The sequence below is a fragment of the Corvus kubaryi genome, unplaced genomic scaffold (genome assembly GCF_017639235.1).
Source record: "Corvus kubaryi isolate FWS band 111438036 unplaced genomic scaffold, C.kubaryi_AGA036_p1.0 37382, whole genome shotgun sequence".
NCBI classification, from domain to species: domain Eukaryota; kingdom Metazoa; phylum Chordata; class Aves; order Passeriformes; family Corvidae; genus Corvus; species Corvus kubaryi.
This window is the reverse complement of record NW_024581124.1, coordinates 6599920-6620893: the sequence shown is the minus strand read 5'-3', so window position 1 is coordinate 6620893 and position 20974 is coordinate 6599920. Positions and strand designations below refer to the sequence as shown.

Here is a 20974-nt window from a genome sequence, read left to right as displayed (position 1 = left end):
CGGTGGCGGGGCTCGGGCTGTGATGCAGCCCGTGCGGGCTCGGTGGCTGGGCTCGGGGTGTGATGCAGCCCGTGCGGGCTCGGTGGCAGGGCTCGGGGTGTGATGCAGCCCGTGCAGGCTCGGTGGCGGCGCGGAGCGGGGTGCGCTGGAGCCCGCGTGTGGTGCGGTCGGTGGCTGGAGCCGAGCGCTGCGGGCTGGGGCTGGTTGCTGCGCGGGCACGTTTGCTTGTGTGGTGCGGTCCGGAGAGCCGAGCGCTGCAGGTGGCAGCTGCTGCAGCTCCCAGCAGCCTCAGGCTCTTACTCTGGGCAGATGCCGGCTTGGAGTGTTCCACCCTTGGCGACAGCAAATTTGCCCGAAGTGAGCAGGTTAACCACCCCTGGTTAACGAGGGCTCTTTGCATCCCGGGAACTGGCTGGGGATGCAGCGCTTGGCAGAGCATCACCCTGAGCACCAACCCTTCCTCCCCCTCACCTCCTTCTACCCGCCGCACCAGGTACTCCTTTCATAAATAGATGAGCAGACTAGTGGGCTCACGTGTGCTCTGGTGAGGTGCTTTCCCAACTGGAAGCAGGGCAGATGATGTGCAGGAGCGCTCCAAATGAACCTCGTGCATGGAGCAGCCTCTGAGTTATCCTCTCTCCTAGACTGAAAACATGCAGAGCTGCTTCTCTGAAGATCTGTTTTATCCACAGTAGAGGTCCTGAGGCTGAAGAGGGTTTGTCCCCAAAACGTGGGGCTGTGGATGGAGTTGTTGGTCTGTTCAGTAACTGCTGCACAGTTTTATGAACCTGTCCCTGCTGCTGGGACACCAGTTATCCTGCTGAGCTCATCCCCACATTTACCCAACCCTTTTTCTCCCTGTCCAAAGCAGATGTGCTCCCTGCCTTGGCCTTTCTCCAAGGTCCCACCTACCCAGATCAACCCCATAAAATTTGCCTCTGATGAAAGAGGTAAACAAACACCTCACAGCCAATGGCTGGCGTTGCATGTGGCGCAAAGTCTCTGCTGAAAATGACCTACTTAAACATACCCCCGAGAAGCACTACTGGCTGGGCAGAACCAGACAGTCCTGTAGATTAAACAGTAGAAAATATTTGTTCAGTTTTATCGACAGCAGGAGCTGGTACCTGCAAATAAAAGGCTGAAGGGCCCCTGCAGAAAAGAAATGGCATATTTCATGCAAAAACCTTTCTGCCCTCTTTTTAGCTAATCCTGATTCTTTCAACCTAATTAGCTAAGTCCTAGTAATTTGCAATGAGAACAGAAGATGAGGAAAAGACCAACCCTTGTTTCTCCTCCCTTCACCTCAAACCCTTGATCTCCACATCTTTAACACAACACAAAATTGCCCTGAGCTCATATTTTTTCCATTTCACATTAAGCCTGATAACTGAGCGCTGAGGGGTGATGAGGAATATTCAGGCCCTTACTGAAACTCCTGGGTTTCAGAGTAGTGTGGATAAGAGGAGCTTGAAGAGCTGGGGTTGGGCAGGTAAAGGCTGGTTTCCTTTCTGGCTTCCTGAGCTCTGTCAGGATGGTGTATCCTGATGGAAAAGCACTTAGTTAGAGAGGTGCTTGTTTCAAGGATATCTTTGTGTGAAGTCTGCAGGGAAAGCAAGAGGACACAGGAAGCTTGGAGCCTGTCTCCTGCCCCATCTGCATTGGGCTGCCTGTGGGGTTGGCCCTGCAAAACCTGGGGGTATTTCTTTTCTGGAAGCACCTGGAATGCTGCAGACCTGCCCAAGGTATGAGCTTGCACACAGTGAGGTTGCATCAGCTCATCCCTCTGCTACCCGTGGCTGCTCCACTTGGGAGCACTCGGATGCTGTCCTGGGCGGCAGGAGCCAGGAGCAAGCGGCAGCACCAACCTTGCTGATGTAGCAGGGTGAGGAGGAGGAGGGTGGTGAGAGGATGTGGAAGGTGAGATCTGACTGACACCCAGCTCCTCCCAGTCTGCGGGGAAAACCTCATCTCTCAGTTTTACTGAGCAGGGTGCCTCCCTCCTGGAGAAGCAGGATTTGGACACTGTGGTGGAGCTGCTGCTCTTCTGGCCCTGTCTTGAGCTGCTGGACTGTAACCAGATCCTTTCAGTTCCTCAGGAACAAAGATCAGCCTGGTCAGGAGGGGTCAAACATCTCAGTGACCCTTTGTAACCCATCTAGTTGACAAATACTCTGTTTTTATTTCAGACATATGACCATGTTTGTTTTGACTTAAAAGTAGCTTAATTTCAAGGCTACTCCATTATAGGGGATCTTAGCAGCACCTGTGGAGTACCTTGAGCTGCTGTGCCCAGGTGGGAGGGAGCTGGGAAAGGCAGCAGAGAGCTGGGATGCAACTCCATCTGACAGGGTACATGTTATAAAAATAAATGCATATGCAACAAGTAATCAAAGGAGTGCAAGACAGAATAAGCAAGTAAAGGAAATGAAATGCTCTTGATTGTAATCAATTCAACACTCTGGAATCAGGGTTGTAAAGCAGACTAAATTAAAATTTGTCCTATTACTGCTTCTTTGCCATGAAATCCTTGATGCTGGCAAAATTAGAGCAACATGTGTGCATGGAAGTGGCAACGGGAAGGGTTTGCTAGGTTAGATGGGCTACACAGCATTGTGGAGATGTCTGCTTAGGGTAGGGCTTGGATGAGGGGCTTGCAGAGCCCTGCTGCTCACGGGCAGCTCAGCCTTGCCATGAAATGCCTCAAGAAAGATGAGGTGGTGTGGGGAAACCTCTGGCAGAGTTCCACCTCAGCCCTTTGTGTCAGCAATACGTGCCCAGTCAGATCGAGCTGCTCCAGAGCAGGAGCTGCTGTGGGGCTGCTGAGCTGCACCAGCATAAAGCCCATGTCCCTCCTCCCGTTGGTGGATCAGCCCCACTTCCATAAGCTGGCTAGCTTACCTAAGCAGGGCCAAGGATTTGTGCTTGCAGAAGAAAGGATTGTGGTGGAACACATCCAAAGTAGATGTTCAAGAGGGAACAAGCTCTTGCCCCTACTGCAGCCTCCTGGAGGCAGGGAGGGAGTGGAGGCAGAGGTGGCCAGATGCCAGGACATGAACTGAGGAGAACTTAGGTTGTCTTTGAGCTCCTGCAGGCATTTCCCAGCACACAGGACAGTGATACGGGAACACGGTTGGGTTGTGCCTTGCCTTTGATCTGCCTCGTGATCAGCTGTGAGTCAATGCAGGCTGGCAGCTGAGAGGAGGCAGAGGTGTCCTGTGCTGTGCTGTTGGGACACAGTTGGGCTACCATCCAAGTTCTCCGTCTTCTTTTTGGGAATCTAGTGGGCTCTCCCTGCTGGTACCCAAACAGTTATGAGGATAGCTGTGCCACTTCTTGCTTGGTTTTAGCTGTGTGGAGCTGCCAAATCCAGGAGCAAAGGCCTTAGGGACAGGGTTTTTTCTGCCAGACAAGTAAAACATGCAGAATAGTGAATAATTCAGTACTGGTTTGTCTAATGCAGAGCCAAGTCTCCAGCATATCAAAGAAACTTGGAAACCCTGTGGGTAGGGTTTGAAAAGTTAAACCTGAATGAATAAGCCAGCAACCATCCTGTGGCATAAACTTGCCGCTTCTGCACGCACGGGAGCTCTCCCTGTAGATCTAGCTCGGTCTCTCCCTGTAGATCTAGCTCGGTCTCTGCCAAACACACCTGGATCCTCTGCAGAGCCTCTCTTGTAACTGCCACCTTTGGCTCTGCCTTACATTGAGCTGAGGGTGGCTGTGCTCACCTGCAGCCACAAAGCCCAAAAGTTGTGTCTCCTTATTTTTTTTCCTTACAGAACGTCAGGATCAACCCCAGCAGCATCTCCTTCCAAATGTGGAAAGACATCCCTGTTCCTTTCTACTTGTCAGTGCATTTCTTTGAAGTGCTGAACCCCAAGCAGGTCCTCCAGGGAGAGAAGCCGGTGCTGAGCCAGCGTGGACCCTACGTGTACAGGTCAGGTACCACTTGTGGTCCAGCTTGGCATGAGCCTGACCACTGTGCTGCCTGCCAGGCTGCTGGCTGGCTCCTCTGGCAGGAGGACATTGCATCAGCAGGGTCGGTGGGAGCCCAGTGGCACTGAAAGTGACCCAAATGTGCTCTGATTGCTCTGATCATGCTAAAGACACATGTAGGACCTCTGGCTGCTGAGGCAGTGAGATTGGTGGGTGCTCCATTGAGTTGTGGAGCTCAATCCTTTTCTGGGGCCTGTTGGGCAGGCAGACCTGGGCTGATGTGGTCCAAACATGGGTATGAGGGGTGTTGGTGTGGTGGTGGGTGACCCTGTCTTCAGAGTGCTCTTATTTTATCTTCGTTGTGCATTTAAGAGCCCAGCTCTTGAGCTGGAGTCGCCTCAGTATCAAACTTCATGGGTCAGTCCTTATCTAACGTGAGACCCAGAATGTGCCTAACGTGAGCTCTCTGGTCATGGGAACCAGTATGGAGAACAAGTATGGAGCACTAACACTGGGTCAGAGCCACACACAGCAGGGCTGGGTCTGTCTGCCATGGCTGAGAATGGTGGCTGAAGCCCCAGGTGTTTCTCAGCACCTGAAAGAGCAAGTGATAGTTGGTGTTGAGTTGAACATGTGAACTTCCCATTTAACAGCGATCTTCAACACCTCAGTGCCTACACTAATGTGGTGAGGTTAAACCAGCAGCCTAAGCAAGCTCATGTGGGAAGATTATTGGTTAATCCAAAGCTGTTTGAGCAGTGTGGAGGGGAGGCTTGCAGTATGTATATGCCCTTGTTTCCTCTGGCATTGCAGCTCACACCATGTGGGTTCTGTAGATTGGAATCGTATCGCTCACTGGCTTGGGGAAAAGCTTCCCTTACTTTAAATAATAATAAACAAAGGTTTGAAGCTTATTAGTGTTCTTGTGTTCCTGCTGAGCAAGATTAGTGCCCTGTCCTAATGGGGGCTGTAAAACAGAGGCTCCACAGTGAAGGACTTTGTTTTTGCTGGTGAGTTGAGCTTCAGTTCCTCCAGGAGCAGTAACAGGCTTGTGATGTTGGGGACAGCCTCGCACGGCTGCAGAGCGCTGCAGTGTCTGTGACACTGGGGCTGCCCTGTGGCGTGGGCTGAGGTCCAGCAGCACTGGGCAGTGTGCAGGACATGGATGGCCTGAAGCCCTGAGGAGCAGAAGGACCACGATGTTGTGTGGAGGGTCAGGCTGCCCTGAACCCAGGAGCCATCAGGGAGCTTGGGAGCAAATCAGTGTGGGCTCACTGGTGGAACATGTGGCATCTTGGCTGGTCCTCTCCTGTTTGCAGGTTGTTTTGGCGTGTGGGTTGCTGTGGCTCTGCGTATCTGGGCACCTCTCTGATGTGGCTGGGCTTTGCAGTGGCTGTAGGTGAAGCAATGGAGGAGACTTGGGCTTTTGTCTTGAATTTCTTGGGTGTTGAGTTGGGAAGAAACACTTTGTGTCTGCAAGAATCCATCCTGTCAGGATGCCTCTCTCGTGGGCTGCCCTCTCCTCCTGCCAGACGCTTGCCCTGGTTGGGATGTGAGGTTTATATCTGTTCCCACGCTGCCTCCCCAGCTGCCGTGTTGCTCCTCGCTGGGGTTTGGTCTCCTTCAAGCCCAGGCCTGTGCAGGCCATCCTTGCTCCGCAGGCAGCAGGGGCTCTGCCTGGGGGAAGGTTCCCATGATCTCCCATCTCTTTGCAGGGAGTACAGGTATAAAACAAATATCACATTCCACAACAATGACACAGTTTCCTACCTGGAGAACCGGAACCTTTTCTTCCAGCCAGACTTGTCCAACGGCACCGAAGACGAGTATGTTGTTGTGCCAAACATTTTGATGTTGGTGAGTGCTTGTTGTCTGGATGGGCTCCACCTTGTGAGCTTGCAGGGAGGGTGGTGAAGCCCAGCACTGAATCACTGGATTACTGAATCATTTTCTCGTGGGTTTTAAGGCTTATCAAACAATGAGGTAGAGATAATTGCATTTTATGAGTTTAACTGTTCTGAGTGTTGGTTGTTGTGTTGGGCTGCTACTGTTCCAAAACCAGAATGTGCCAAAGGGCTGGCAAAGCAGCTGAGCTTGAATCTGCAACCTCACCTGAGCATCCTGTGGGGAAATCAAGCCTGTGAGCCTTCAACTGCTTTGTTCCCAAACTGGGAATAAATGAAGAGCCTCAGTCTGTCCAGAGGATTCCCCTGGGGCTGTAGATGGGAGCAGCAGAATGATTTTGCTCAGCACCAAGAATGCTTCCTCTTCGGTTAAGATGGGGCTCTTATCCCAGAGGTTTTGTTTTCTTTCCCAGGGAGCAGCTGTGATGATGGAAAAACTGCCAAATGTTTTGAAGATTTTACTGAGTGGAGCCCTGGCTGGCCTGAAACAGGAGGCGTTCATGAACCGGACAGTGGGGGAGATCATGTGGGGGTATGAAGACCCCCTTATAGACACAATAAATATGCTTGTTCCTGGCCTGATCCCTTTCAAGGGGAAGTTTGGATTATTTGTAGATGTAAGTAAAGTGGTTGGTGGGGAATGCTAAAATCACAGCAATATTGTTCTTGGGGATGGCTCAGGCACCCAGCTAAGTAGAAGTTGAGTAGCTGATGGTATGTGAGGCACCCCTAGAGCTGATGGAGCACCCAGAGTCAGTAACGTGCTGCAGCCTTGCTGTGTGTGGTGGATTAAAAAGTCATTCCTTCTCTCTGCAGTTTAACAACTCCAATTCAGGACTGTTCACAGTAAACACAGGCATGAAGGACATCAGTCAAGTTCATATGATTGATTCATGGAATGGGCTAAAGAAGGTGAGTGTCTGGCAGCAAACCTTTAATAATGGGGCAATGCCTGACTTAAAGCAGCGTAAACTGAAAGCTCTGGGTGCTGTTGTGCGTGGGTCAGGTTTGAAAACAAGTTTCTACAGGACTTCAAGTGCTGCAACTTCTGTTCTAGCAAGTTGCCAGGAGGTGGCCATGTGGCAAGGGGCTTGTCAGGAAGCATTAAATTCATCTCCTCATGGGTTTCACTTGGACTCCCTTGCAGTGCTGTTGGAGCTGGTTGCTCTAAGGGCTGAAGTCTCAGGCTCCTGTGGCCTGTGTTGAAGGTGTTAAATACTCTTGTTAAAGCATGCTTTACTCTTCCCTTGTGGAATTCTGCTCCTAACTAAAATCAGCTGGATCTAGAGATCAGCCCCTGGGGACAGGTGGATCTTGTCTATTAGTTGGGTGGATGTTTGACTCTCAGAATCATGGAAAATACGCTTAAGATGGGAAAGATCTTTGATGCTGCTATCCCAAGCTGCTATGGAAGCAGTGTGGGGTGGTGGATATTCCATGCAGGGGTGAAAGCTGACTGCAGCAAGCTCGTCCTTCTGAGTTCTTCTCTCTACACCTGTCCCACAGGTGAACTACTGGCGGAGCAGCCAGTGCAACATGATCAATGGGACAGCAGGGGAGATGTGGCCACCGTTCATGTCCCCGACCTCCCTGGAGTTCTACAGCCCTGATGCCTGCAGGTGAGGCCACAGCCACCAGCCTGTCCCCATGCAGGTGGCAGGACATGCTGCACCCATCCTGCACACGCAGAGCTCCCGTGCAGTGACACAGAGGGCTCAGGATTTGTTTCTGTAGTTAAAGTTTTGTTTATTTGTTTATGTAGTTAAAGTTCAGCTGCTCTAGGGGTGCCTCACATACTGGGGTTGTGGTATCCGAGCTTTGCAAACAGCGTAGTTGTCTGATGATCAGCATCTTGTGGTGTCCATAAATACCTTCCATATCACTGGAGAAGTCCAACTTGCCCGAGGTGAATCAGTACAAGATAACCAGATGTGGTTATCTTACATAGATAAGATGTGGGCAGTGAGAAGGAGAAGTAAGGGTTGTCAGAGGGAAATGCAACTGTAACTGTTTGCAGAACTCTTTCAGCTGACTAAACTCTTGGAGAAATTATGCTGGGGGGGGAAACTCTTGCCACCATTTCCAGGCTCTTTCTACTTTTTTTTCTTTTTTTTTTTTTTTTCTTTCTTCTTTTTTGCTCCTGCTTGTATAAGACACCCTGACCTCAGCTGATCACACAGGGGTTAAAGTACCTATGCCTGAGGCTGGAAGGAGGGGAAGCAGGCACAAAACCCCTGTCCCTAGCGTGGGGAAGATAATGATAATTCAGGCTTTGTAGATAGTGCTGCAAAACAGAATGACCTCTTCAGTGAAAAAACAGACAGCTGAGCTGAGCAATAGCACAGGGATTCCTCTGCACAAGGGGCATCAGCAAGTGCCAGAATGACCTGGAGCCAGGAATTTACACGGAAGTTTACCTGTAACCGAGTCTAAAACACACATAACCTGTTCCTGTAAAACCACAGAAATCTCTGGAATGGAGCATGCTTCTAGTGAAGTGGAGGAAACCAAGTTTGGTTTCTTGTTGGTTACAGGAGGCTCCTGCCACACAGAACTGTGGGGAAATGGCTCAGCTTCTCAGACAGTGCTGTGTCTTCTCCCCAGACCTCTGCCTCGGCCTCTGTTCACCCAGGGTCACAAACATCACTTGGTAGGCTGAGAGCATTCCTGCCTTGCTGCACAGCAGGCAGGGCCCATCTCCTGTGCTCTGTGCACATGAAGTGCAGCTGATGCTGAGATGCAGCTACCCAGGTTTTATGCTGCTGATGTGTTACAGCAACCTCTGCCTCCTTGCTGGAAGGTGAGCAGAGCCAAGAGGCACATACGTAACTGCTGAACATGCCCTGAACCCCCCCCCCATCCCAGAGCATCAGAAGGCCTCTGTAGGAATGAGTATCCCCTTGGCCTGCCCAAGCTGTCCTGGATGCCCTCTGTGACCCACTTACTCATTCTGTGATTCTCTGATCCCTGCAAGCCTCACTCAAGTGTGAAGGGAGCAAACCTTTGTCCTGGAAACTTGCATTGATCCTGGCCAGCTGGTAGCAATATTGCAGCACAACATCAATAGCCTCTTGTAGCAAGAAAAAAAATCTTGCTGTGTCACGTAGAGAAATTTTCCACTCCCCTGGCAGCCTGTTGCCAGAGTTGGCCTGTGAAAGAGGTTTATCCAGTGTCTGTGCCCTGTAACGGAGCACCTTGGAGCCAAGGCTTGCATAAAGTGGATATTATCTCTTGGAGAGCAGCCCTGGGGATTACTACATGCCTTTAAACAAATCTCACCTGGATATAGCAAACAGACATAATCCTGTGGTTTCTCTCCATAACTTCTCCTGACCAACCCTGTAGATGTGCTTAAAATATGGAAAGCAAAAGGCGTAAATATTCATTCCCCATCCAAAGCACTGCTCTGAGGGTTTATCTTGATCTCAAAGTCTAAGTTACATTGCAACTGCATCTTATCCAGGCAAGATAAAACCCCAGTCCTGGGCTGGAGACCTGTTGACTAATCCTGTTCCTTCTCCATTGAAACCCTTCCAGATCCATGACACTGGTGTATGAGCAGTCTGGGAAGTTCAAGGGTGTGCCCACCTATCGGTTCGTGGCACCGAAAACCCTCTTTGCCAACGGCACAGATTATCCACCCAACGAGGGCTTCTGCCCCTGCATGCAGTCTGGCATCCAGAACGTCAGCACCTGTAGACTCAGTGAGTCCTTTCCCCCCTGGCTCTCCTTTAATGGACAAATGTTAAATTTGAGATGCAATACAAGCTTGGCTGTCTGGAAAATCAGCTCTGGTGTCTGCTGGGATGCTGAAAAGTGCTGCTGGGCTCTGCGTGCACTCCCTCAGGCCTCTCAGCAATGAGGGAAAGCCCTCGTGCCCAAAGTTCCTTCAGTCCCCAGCCCTATGACAGCCTGGCATTTGTGGGAGTGCCTGAGGATACAGTGGGAGCATTACATCCCCTGGGCTGGTGGTGGGAGCAGGCAGGGGAGCAAGGAAGAGGCAGCCCGTGCAACTGCTAAATTAAATGTTGACTTTTACACTGAGCATGCGTCACACAGGAATGACAGTCCAGGCTGGGTGTCCTAACTCGTGTCTGGGAACAGTGAGTTACCATGGCGTTGTGTGGTGGCTGGTCCTCAACCCTCCCGGAGTAATGGAATGACCAGCGGGGAGGGAAGGGGTGGGAGGAGAAAATATAAAAGCCTGTTCAGAACAAATACTGCAAGTCCATAAAAACATCAAGAAAAGTTCTTAGGTAGGTGTGGAGGAGTTTTAAGATGTCTTCAATCTCATGCAGATGCACCGATGTTCATTTCCCACCCTCACTTCTACAACGCCGACCCATCCCTGGTGAGCGCAGTCGAAGGCCTGCACCCCAGCAAGGAGCAGCACGGGCTTTTCCTCGATGTGCACCCTGTGAGTGAGCCCACCAGGGTCCTCCCCTCACCCCAGGGACCAGCCCAGGATGGGGGGGGACCCTGCCATCAGCCGAGCAGTGGCACCACTCTGCTCTCGTGGCACTGATTTGAGCAGGTTCCATAGTGCAAAGACTGGCAAGGACATGTGCAGATTAAAATATCAAAGCCATAAACTAATTGAATAATTAGCCTGGCTTCTAGCGAATTGCAGAACTAATTATAAACATAACTGTTTCGATAAGCACAGTGAAGTTCTTTCCACTGACTCAGGCCTATAACACCAGGAGGTGTATCTGGCAGCAGGCCAGCTTTGCCCCAAATCTGCAAATGTACATTGCCATGAGAACTGGCTGGCAAAGTGTGCAGACCACGCTGTGTGGTGCCTCCATTTTTGGGCCTCCATTTTTGGGCTGGCTTCTTCCACTCTCTCAACCTGCCCATCTGGAACTGACCGCTTTTGCGCTGGGCTGCTGCTGTGTTGCATCCCTCACGTACCTACAGCGTGAGGGTGAAGTCACCGCTCCAGAGGGGATTATTTGGGGTGTCCTGAGGCATCATTGTCCCAGCTGCTGATGGGAAGGGGACTTCGGCATTTTCCACCCGCAGCCTGTGTTGTGCATGGTTAGTTTTTCCAAATACTCAGTGATGTTTGCTCCAGAAAAACCCCATTTCCCTCTTGAGGTGAGGTAAACTGCATATCTTATATAGAATTGGGTTCTGACTGCTTTTCTTATCGCGGTTATGAAAATCTAATTAAGTTTATTTCAGTATTAAACTTCTACTGATAGCAGTACAGTTAATTATATTTTTATCTGGCTGCAGTCTGCTGACTACAAACAGTGACAGTCCAACAACAATTCTCTGCTTGTAAAAATGTGTTGCAACACTGCAGACTCATGAGAAACCAATGTCTTAATGGGTGTCAACAAGATCAGCTTTGAAGTGTGATGTTTTCGTGGTCTTGGGGTGTTGCTGATCAGAGTCTGTTGGTCCCTACAAAGTCACTTGAGGTTACTGATGAATCGGTCTCTCCCTGTGCAGATGACGGGCATCCCCATGAACTGCTCCATCAAGCTCCAGCTGAACCTGTACATAAAGCGTGTGTCTGGTATAATGTAAGTGGTCACCTTCTAGAAACGTCCATCTGCCTTCCCTGAGCAGGGAGTTCTGCTGATGCTGAGGTTGCTGCAGAGTTTCCTCTCCCCAAAGATGGAGTAGCTTTACCATGACCAGTTGTCCTATTGCTGGAGCCAGCTGGCTTCTGCTGAAACATCAGCCATTCCAGTGACCACAAGTTCCATCCTCTAGCAGTGCAGAGAGTGGCTGCCTGTTTGCTCAGCTCGGGCAGTGTCCCTGTCCCTGACTGGACAGCCGAGGGATGCACTGTTCCTCCTGGTGAGGCAGGAACTGTTCGCCTCCACTGTGCTGCATCCTCAGCAGTTACCTGCAGCATGGAGAGGCAAAACACACTCTGCCTGCAGGGTGGAGAGTGAAGCTTGTGTCCAAAAAGACACTTCCAGTTGTATGAAAGCAAACAGGAGGTCCCTGTAACCAAACTGTGTGGTGCCAGATGTTAAATACCAACAAGGGTGGGAGTGTGCTCTCGCTGCTTTGGCTGTGGGGCAAACACCTGCAGACTGCCCCCAGGGTGCCAACTTGGCTGCACCACCCCACGGTGCCATCCAGGTGACTGAGACATGAACTTTAGCATTCTGGTTCACTGAGTTTCATCTCCCTGGAGCCCAGGTGTGGGATGGTACTTATTGCTGTCCCCTGGCAGTTATGCCCCCATGGAAGCATAAGCTCTGCTCTTGCATGAAAAGCACAGGTTGGACCTGGTCCCCCAAGGTGGGAGCAGCTCACTGGACCAGCAGGGATTGCCACCTCCTTATGCGGGTTTCCTGGCCACTGTCAGTCTGTCAGACATGTCCCCTTAAGGAAGAATTATGGTGTTAATTGTGACCTGATCAACCATAAACCTAAGTGTACGTTTCTTTTTTGATTTTCTTCCCCCCAGTCAAACAGGGAAGATTAAGCCCGTGGTCCTGCCGCTGCTGTGGTTTGCAGAGGTGAGCTGCCTTCCTTGGCCTGATACTGCAGAGCCTCTCCTGCTTCCCCATCGCCCAGTGCTGGGGAAACTCCACTTTGGATAAAGCTTTAAGCCAGACAGACTAATTAAGCACCAACAGAAGGCTTTTCAATACTTGAATAATGGCTGTGCCATTAATCCCTCTGAGCTGAACAAACCCTGCACTATACTTGGTAAATCTCTGGCTCTGCCCTAGATGTGGGGTTAAATAGGGCCCTGGACAGAGCTGCCAGCATCCCTGTCCTCATGTGGGCCAGGGAGTGCAGCCTCCAGCTGTGAGTGCATGTCCAGCTGACTCCAGCTATTTAGTAAAAGCTTCTAGCCTGACTGAATCTTGCATAAATTCCCTAATTTATGCTGGGAGGTGGTGGGAGAGGAATCATTTGCTGGTCTGTCTCAGCCCTGGATGGGAGGGAAATGCCACTGACAGCTCTGCTTTTTTGAGCAGAGTGGATCCATCGAAGGCTCAGTCCTAAAGCAGTTTTACAACAACCTGGTGCTGCTCCCGTCGGTGCTGGACTACGTGCAGTACATCTTCCTTGGGCTGAGTGTCCCACTCATTATCTCAGCAGCTGTGCTCATGGCAATGAGTAAGGTAAGAATCTGCAGCTGCCCCATGGGAAATGCTGCGAGTCAAATCAGACTCAATCAGACAGTGTAGGTCGGGCTGACAATCTAACATGTCTGAGGAAACATTGGCTGATGCCACCAACAATCTCCTAATGGTGCCAGGTGCCAGCAGAGAGCAGCAGGACTTCCTTAGCCATCTAGAAATTAGGCTGCAAATAGATAACATGAAGCATTTCTGGCTTTCTTGGCGCACAGGATGGAAGCGGCTTCCTGGAGGAGGAGGTATTTCTCAGCTCACCCAGCTAACAAAGAAACAAGCCTAGTTTATCAACCCAGCCTCCATAGAAGGCAGCAGAAGATCTGTGCCGTTGCACAGATCTGCCTCTGTAGGGTCCCAGCAGTTTTCCAGTCAGAACAGAGCCTTCTCCAGAGGATGGAGCTGTCTGAACACAGCGTGTTAAGTGAACTGCAGTTGCTGTGTTCTTGCAGAGGGGACACAGCCACTGTGGCTGCTCTCAGCCCAGCACGGATTCTGCATTTCCGTGAAACGCACTTGGTTTCTGTGCAAACTGCTCCAAAGAGCTCTGGAAGTGAAACCCTCAGAGCCTTTGTGGACCTGGGCTTCCTGAGAAGTGAAGACCTTTGAAGGCTGCTGGGAGCTGGCAGCTGGGCTGTGGGGCAGGCAGTGTGGTGAGGCTGAGCTGAGCTGTCAGGACTGAATATAAAACAGCCAAAACACTCGGTGGAGATCTGTGGCTCTGGCTCCACATCGATCTGATAACACTAAGCTCTCTACAAGCTTTAGTTCTCGAAGTAGAGATGTAACTCCCTACCCTAAACCCGTATCAAAGGAAGCTGATTTAGCTTTGCACTACAGTCAGGTGGTTTAGGCTGGCTCTAAGGCTGCAGAGGTGAAGAGGCTACTTGTGGGATTAAAGGCAGTGCTTGGGATGAGAGCAGATGAAGGGGAGGCCTGTGTGAGGGGCTGCCTTTGCTCAGCTGGTTACTGCCCTTCCTCAAACACCGATGCAAACCCGCCTTAAATATTGCCAAGGTTCTCGGAGTATCACGTAATTGGATTTTAAGCAAGTGTACAATTACTTAAGTGACTTAAACATATGATCCCAAATCCCCTTGTTCTTCCACACACTTCCCTGCAGGGTGGGAGTGATGCTAGGGCCCAGCATGGAGCCCAGAGCTCACCACCAAACCCTTACTGTGCTCCCAGGATGGCCCTGGGATGAGCTGCCACACTTCAGCACATGTGAGTGGTTGCTGGCAGACAGGCTCCAGTCTGCTGCATGACCCCAGGAGCTCTGAGAAAGGGCTGGGCAGCCGTTTCTAACACCTTATGCAGCTCTGAGATGGCATTTCCTCACCCTGCTTTGTGCAAGTCTTAATTCCTGGTATCAAAGAGATTTAACCATGCTAGAAAGGGCCAGGGAGAAAAGCTGGATTTTAAACTCATTCAAGCCAACTGAATATCTGCTTGTGAAATATCCCAAACCCAGGCATAAGCCAGCTGTACTTCTGTGCTCAGCCAAAAGAGTCACGAAGTGTTAAACTAAAACTCAACGTCAGGAAGTGCCTGACTATCTGGAAAGTGATTAAAAAGCTTCAATGACCTTACCAATCTCTAAGAAAGCTGTACAACGACAGATGAACGTCTCCTCCTAATGAGTAGATAAGAGCTTGTAAACCGGTTGACAGCAATTTGCAGCCAAGGTGTGTTCCTCATTTGATTGAAGTGTTGCTGATCTAGCTCTGATTGCTTAATCACGCACAGTTCTGCCTCCCGAAGTCACAGGCGATGTCAGGGGGGACACTGAGCGGGGACATTGTCCACACCTTCACGTGTCTGCCAGCATGAAGGTCTCCCTGCACCCGGCTCCTCCCTCTGGTGTCTTGTGTGCCTCTGGCTTCTGGAGGGAGCAGTGTGCTCTGAAGCCAGTGCAGATGTGGTGCTGTGAAACACTTAAATCTTAGTCTAGTTTCTAGTGGAGCCAGTTTGAAATGCATCTGTTGGACTCGCAGCTCTAGAAAATGCATAATCTGGACGGGGGTAGAACACCCCCAGACGTTGTAGCTCTCTGCCCTTGTGGCCTACAGCCTGTGTGGTGGCAATTTTGAAAGGCAAACAGACCATTTTAAAACTGGCTTGACACTGAACAAAATCTTAAATAGGACTTAGTTTAACCTAAATTTTGAAATCTCCATTAATAACTAGATTCTAGTTAAACAGTGATTTTTTTCAAATCTCCTCTGAAAATTGGAACCCTCCTGAAATTCATGTCCAAGTGCACCATAAACTAGACTGATTGTCTTCTAGGAAAAATGCTCTTTATTTTGGAGTAGCAATAAAAAGAGCTCAGACAGTAATAAGGCAAACCAGGCCAGCTCTGCCACAAACCTGCCTCCGGTTAAGGGGACGGTGTTGCGGGAAGCCAGAATGTAGGTGGGTACCCAGTCAAGGTAACACGCTTTTGTCTCATCCTGATTTGATTAAACTTCACTTAAAACCAATCAAATGAAACGTTTGCTGTGCACATCTCCCAGACACGCCGTCCTGGCAAGCTTTGATGGAATGGTGGTGTCTCCTGGCTTTATTTGGGGCAATTCAGATGTCTTAGTACTGGCACTTAACCAGGTTGCAGGTACATGCTCTTATTGTTTCTCTGGTGTACCTGATCTGCAGCCCTAATAATGTCAGCAGGGGTCAGGGGAAAAGTAAGATTGGTGTGAGGAGATACTTTTCTTGCCTATTTTCTCCCCATCTCTGAGTGTTTGAGAGCCAGAGGTAAGTTTTTTGAGTGGGTAAAAACTTGTGGGGTAACAGAGGTAGTCTCCTGGTGGGTGTCACCCCTCCCCTGCATGCAGGGAGCCTCAACAGAGAGGCTTTTAGGAGGGAATTTCTGATGTATAAAATATCTGGGTTTGTATTACAGGAACACAAAATCACTGAGTCGTTGAGGTTGAGGGGACCTCTGGAGCTCATCTATCCCAATCCCTCTGCTCAAGCAGAGTCACCTAGCTCAGCACCATGTCCAGATGTCTCTTAATATCTTCAGGGATGGAGATTCCTCAGGGCAACCTGTTCCCATTTTTACAGTTTTCACAGTAAAAAAAAAAAAGGAAAAAAAAAAAGGAAAAAAAAAAAGTATTTCTTAATGTCCAGATGGAATCCCCTGTGTTTAAGTACCCCTTGGCTCTTGTCCTGGCCCTGGACACCACCAAGAAGAGCCTGGCTCTGCACTTACACCCTCTCTTCAGAAACTTGTTTACAGTGGTAAGATCCCCCTGAGCCTTCTCTTCTCCAGGCTGAACAGTCCCTTTGCTCACACAAGAGACAGTCCAGTCCCAAACTCACTCTTCCCAGTAGTTCCATCTCTCTTGTCCTGGGAATCCCAGAACTGAGCACAGTACTCCCTGTATGGCCTCACCAGTGATGAGGAGAGGGGAAGGATCACTCCAAGACCTGCTGGCAACACTCCCAGTGCAGCCCAGGACAGAGTTGGCTGCCTTTGCTACCCGGCCACGCTGCTGGCTCACCTTCAGCTCGGTGTCCCTGAGGTCCTCAGGTCCTTTTCTGCCAAACTGCTGCAGAGCTGGGTGACCTTTAGGGTGTCCTGCTGTGTGGGGTTGTTCATCCCAAGTGAAAGACCTTGTACATCCTCTTGTTGAACCTCGTGAGGGTCCTTCCAGTCCGTTTCTCAGCCTGCTGAGGTCCCTCTGGTGTACCAGCCACTCCCTCAGTTTTTGCTGATCGTTAATAAAGATGTTACACAGGACTGGACCCAATATTGACCCCTGGTGTACACTGATGGTTACTGGCCTCCAACTCAACTCTGGGCCTGCTGTTCAGCCAGTTTTCAGTCCACCTCACTGCCTGCTCATCCAGTCCCTACTTCATCAGCTTCCCTATAAGGTTTTCATGGGAGATGGTGTCAAAAGCCTGGAGTCCAGGTAGACAATATCCACTGTTCTCCCTTCATCTACCGAGCCAGTCCTTTCATCATAGATGGTCAAGCACAATTTCCCCTTGGTGAAGCCCAGTGACTACACTTGATAATTTAATTGTCCTTCACATGCCTGGAAATGGTTCCTAGAATTAGCTGCTCCATCACTTTCTCCAAGATGAAGGGAGGCTGACTGGCCTGTAGCTCCTGAGGGCTTCCTTCTTGATCTTTTTCAAGACAGAAGTGATATTTGCTTTCCTTCCATCTTAGGGCCCCTCTCCCCACTGCCAGGCCTGTTCAAAGACAACAGGGAATGGCCTTGCTGTGACATGAGCCCATTCATCCCATCAGGGTTTATGGATTTGTGTATGCCTGGGTTCCTTAAGTATTCTCTGACCTCATCCTCTTCCACCAAGGGTGCATCTTCCTTGCTCTGGACTTTCCTCCATTTCGGGGGTCCCCTGCCTCATTCAGCCCCAGGCCTGTATGGTTCCCTCCTCTTTCTTTTGTCACCTGGGTACTTGGGAAGCCTTTCTTGTCTTTGACATCCTTGGCTAGATTCAGTTCCAGCTGGGTTTTGGCTTTCCTATCTTCATCCCTGCATGCTGGGAGAGTGTCCCTATATTCCTGCCAGGTTACCTGTCCCTGCTCGCACCTTCCAGATGTTTCCTTTCTGCATTTGTGGTTGGTCAGGAGCTCCTGGTTCATCCACGTTGCCCTGCTGGCATTTTTTCCTGGCTTGGGATGCTTGTTAGGGTGGACTATTCTTGAATTTGGAGGAGGTGGTCCTTGAATATTAACCATCTTTTTTGTCCTGACTGTATCCCCTCACCTGAGGTCTGTAGGCACTTCTAGAATCATAGACTCATTAAGGTTGAAAATTCCTCCAAGATCCTCAAGTCCAAACTTCAACCAAATAGCACCATGCCCAAAGAGTCTCCAGGTGTTCCTGGTGGTATCACTGGTGCCCACACTGGAGCAGCAGTGGCCAATAGTCAAAGGGTTAGACAAGCCTCACAGTCCCTCCACAACACCCCAACCCACATCCCCAGCAAGCAAAAGTCTCTGGGTGAGGGGCAGGTTGGTGTCTCTGTCCCCAGCAGCAGGAATTGGCCCACTCTGGTCACCTGCTGCTTCCTGCTGGGGTTCTGGCATGATTCAGGGTCAGGGCCCACGTGGTCCGTTTAAAGGTGTATCTGGCTCCTGCTCAACTTCGAGAGTGGTGAACCTGTTTTGTAGGTGTGTTAAGGGTTATGAGGAGGAGGAGCCGTCTTGGTGCCAGAAGGCGCCAGCTTCCACCCTTCCCCTTCCGCAGAGGCTGCACCTCCCATTATCCTAGGCATGAGTGCTGCCTGTGCCTGCTGCAGCTGGTGCCTGGAGGCCCCCAAGCTCCTCTGTCCTTCAGCAGACTGTCCATCTCCCTTCCACCTTGGATGCTGTGCAGCGCACTGACTTCATCCCACAGCTCTTCAGGCTGGGTGTTGGGGTGGTGTTACAGGTGCTGGTGGGCAGGAATGGAAATAACCTCATTTTGGTAGGGCAGGAGGTACAAAGAGGTACAAAAATCTTCACTTTAAGAAAAGGGTCCTTGGCCACTGAAAGTCCAAGAGGCTCGGGGTGCGCGTGCCCCGGGTGGGGATGCGGTGGCACCGCCGGCTGTGACCATGCTGTGACCTCTGTCCCTCCCCTGCAGAGAGGCGCTGCTGAGAAGAGCCCCTGTCCCCCCTCCACGCAGAGCAAACGTCCCCCCTCCTCCGAGACCACGCCGCTCCTGCACGACGCCGACGCCCTGAGCCAGGACGATGCCGAGGCCTGAGCCGCCCGCCCCGCCACGCTGCCCACTGGGACACGCTGCCCACTGGGACACGCTGCCCGCAGGGACACGGCCACGCTGCAGGTGACACCTGCTTCGGATCCCCAGAGCTCTCTGGAAGGTGAAGTCCTGGACAGCTCAGCGGAGTCCTGCACAGCACGGCAAAGCCACGGGATAGTCCTGCTGCTCAGCATTCCCGCTCATCCAGAGACCCCGTCCAGACACTCAGTACAGCGTTCAAGAACCCTTGTCCCCAGGGGCCAGCCAGGCCCCTCTCTCCGGTGGAATGAAGATGGTTGCTGACTGATCTGAGAAGTTATTTGCAATTTAAAACTGCCTATTGCTAGGGATAAAAGGCACTTTAATGGGAGCCTTTAAAATAAATGAGGTTTGTATAGGTAGCGCTGATGGGATTTAGTGATCTTTTTAAAAGCCACTGTTCATCTCACCAAATGGGGCACGCTGTCCTGGAGCCACTTACAGTTTTATTGCCACTTGATGTAACTGGACTACACTGCAAATCATTTCTGGGTGCTGTCACTTCAGTGATGTCGCTTCCCACAGTACCTGGAGCCTGCCTGGGGCTGCTCCAGCCTTTGCATGTGTTGGAGAGTAGTGGTGACTTTTAAAGCCCCAGTTCTGTGCCATGACCTTGTGCTCCACAGTGATTCCAGCTCACAGCCCTGTTACTTAATCTCTCCTGGCTGTAGGTGACTGCGTGAGATGAGCCTTGGCAAAACCTCGGTGGTACATCTGAGTTGTCACTCAGCTCCTGGCAGTTGTCCCCGCTGCCTGCTCAGCCATCCAGGACCAGCTCTTCGGGCCGTGACCATTGGCACATCGGCCATCAGTGGCTCTGGTCACACTGCCTGACTATGGGAAGGAGGAAGCTTGACCCTGTCCTTGAGTGTTATTGAAGATATTTTTGCTTTTGAGAGGGAGGAATATGTGCAATCATGAAAGTAACAGTGGCCTTAAGTAGGGTTTGATTAAAGTATTGCAGATTTCTGAAATGGTGTGTTGGGTGACCTGGGGCTGGATGTTACTGGGGGTGGGTGGCCTTGGGTCACACTTCAGTGGGAAGGAAGCCCAAAGCCCAGGAATATTTTTGGAAAATTACTAGTCAGTAGTTGTCTACCACACCTGCCTTGCCCACTTCCAGCCAGGAGCTTGGGAAAGCAAAGGGGCCAGTGCTGGAGCATCTGGCAAGAGAGGTGGGGAATCTCTGCTGTCTTGCAGCAGAGGACTTGTTTCCCTGGGTGTGACATGGGTACTCTTGGGGTCTGGACATCTTTGTCCAGGACAGCCCTGTGACTTCCTAGTGGGCTAAGCAATACTTTTCTCTTACACCTCCATTGCTCTTACTGGTCCTCTTAGCACAGGACCTAAACCAGACTCGTCCTGGGCCAGTGCATTCCTTACTGCCCATGTCGTAGTCCTGCAGTGAGCCTAGGCTGCCTCACCATGGAAGCAGCCGTGCTACAGCCTGGGTCACAGCGAGGAAAGGCGGCACTTTGGTCCATGGGCTGAACTCCCCTACATGCCTAAAGTGTGTCTTGCAGGTATGACAGCCAAGTCCCTCCTTGTGGCCACTCCTGCTGGGTTATCTCTGTGGCACAAATCCCCACTGAGAGTGATTCTTCAACTGCAGCTGTAAACTCTCTCTGGCCTTGAATCCGAATGTATGCACTGGCAAACAGCAGCTCACACCCACAGCCTCGGCCAGCGGCGATGGAGCCGGGAGTGGGGCAGAGCCTCTGGGACAGCAGGGCGTACAGCAGCAATACCCTCCCTGTGAGAGGCTTTAATGACATTACGGTGCTAATTGCAGCTGGACGAGTGAACACAAATAAAACGCGGGCATACCGCTGTTAGCACAGGCCTCGGCGGGTGTTTTTTGTGGCTTTGCCGAGGAGCGCGTTGCCGGCCGGAGCTCTTGGGCAGCGCTGCTGCGGCCTGTGGGGCCGGGAGGGCTCGGCGGGACCGCGGCGCTGCAGCGCTGCCGTGCGCCCGCCCGAGGGCGCTGTGGGGCCGCGGATGCTGCGGGCTCCGGGCACGGGGGGCGGACATGAGGGGGGACGGGGGGTCTATCCCTGAGGGGCAGCGGGGCACGGGGAGTCCATCCCTGGGGGGCAGCGGGGCACGGGGAGTCCATCCCTGGGGGGCAGCGGGGCACGGGCACGGGGAGCCCATCCCTGAGGGGCAGCGGGGCACGGGGAGCCCATCCCTGAGGGGCAGCAGGGCACGGGCACGGGGAGCCCATCCCTGGCCGCGGGGCACGGGG

At 51.5% G+C, this 20974-nt stretch overlaps 2 protein-coding genes across 6 annotated transcripts in view; both read left to right on the top strand.

Annotated features, from left to right (window-relative positions):
* UBC (ubiquitin C) overlaps positions 1 to 13655 on the top strand; it is a 19025-nt gene extending 5370 nt beyond the window's left edge. Inside the window, exons 3-4 of one of the 2 annotated variants that reach the window (XM_042034979.1) lie at positions 3021 to 3023; positions 13555 to 13655. In XM_042034979.1, coding sequence (XP_041890913.1) covers positions 3021 to 3023; positions 13555 to 13640 — 89 coding nt within the window. In that variant the 3' untranslated portion in view covers positions 13641 to 13655. Of the gene's footprint in view, positions 1 to 1498; positions 1503 to 3020; positions 3024 to 10509; positions 10556 to 13554 lie in introns of those variants that run through there. The other variant, XM_042034980.1, reaches the window with a different exon arrangement.
* The window catches only part of SCARB1 (scavenger receptor class B member 1), a 21135-nt gene extending 563 nt beyond the window's left edge, over positions 1 to 20572 (top strand). Inside the window, exons 2-14 of one of the 4 annotated variants that reach the window (XM_042034978.1) lie at positions 310 to 493; positions 3783 to 3940; positions 5655 to 5796; positions 6257 to 6460; positions 6660 to 6755; positions 7350 to 7462; positions 9381 to 9547; positions 10142 to 10260; positions 11304 to 11377; positions 12280 to 12331; positions 12800 to 12946; positions 15251 to 15376; positions 18571 to 18714. In XM_042034978.1, the coding sequence (XP_041890912.1) occupies positions 419 to 493; positions 3783 to 3940; positions 5655 to 5796; positions 6257 to 6460; positions 6660 to 6755; positions 7350 to 7462; positions 9381 to 9547; positions 10142 to 10260; positions 11304 to 11377; positions 12280 to 12331; positions 12800 to 12946; positions 15251 to 15376 (1473 nt within the window). In that variant the 5' untranslated portion in view covers positions 310 to 418 and the 3' untranslated portion in view covers positions 18571 to 18714. Of the gene's footprint in view, positions 1 to 309; positions 494 to 3782; positions 3941 to 5654; positions 5797 to 6256; positions 6461 to 6659; positions 6756 to 7349; positions 7463 to 9380; positions 9548 to 10141; positions 10261 to 11303; positions 11378 to 12279; positions 12332 to 12799; positions 12947 to 15250; positions 15377 to 15866; positions 16720 to 18570 lie in introns of those variants that run through there. The other 3 variants (XM_042034975.1, XM_042034976.1, XM_042034977.1) reach the window with 3 other exon arrangements.
* Positions 20573 to 20974: the final 402 nt, after the last annotated feature.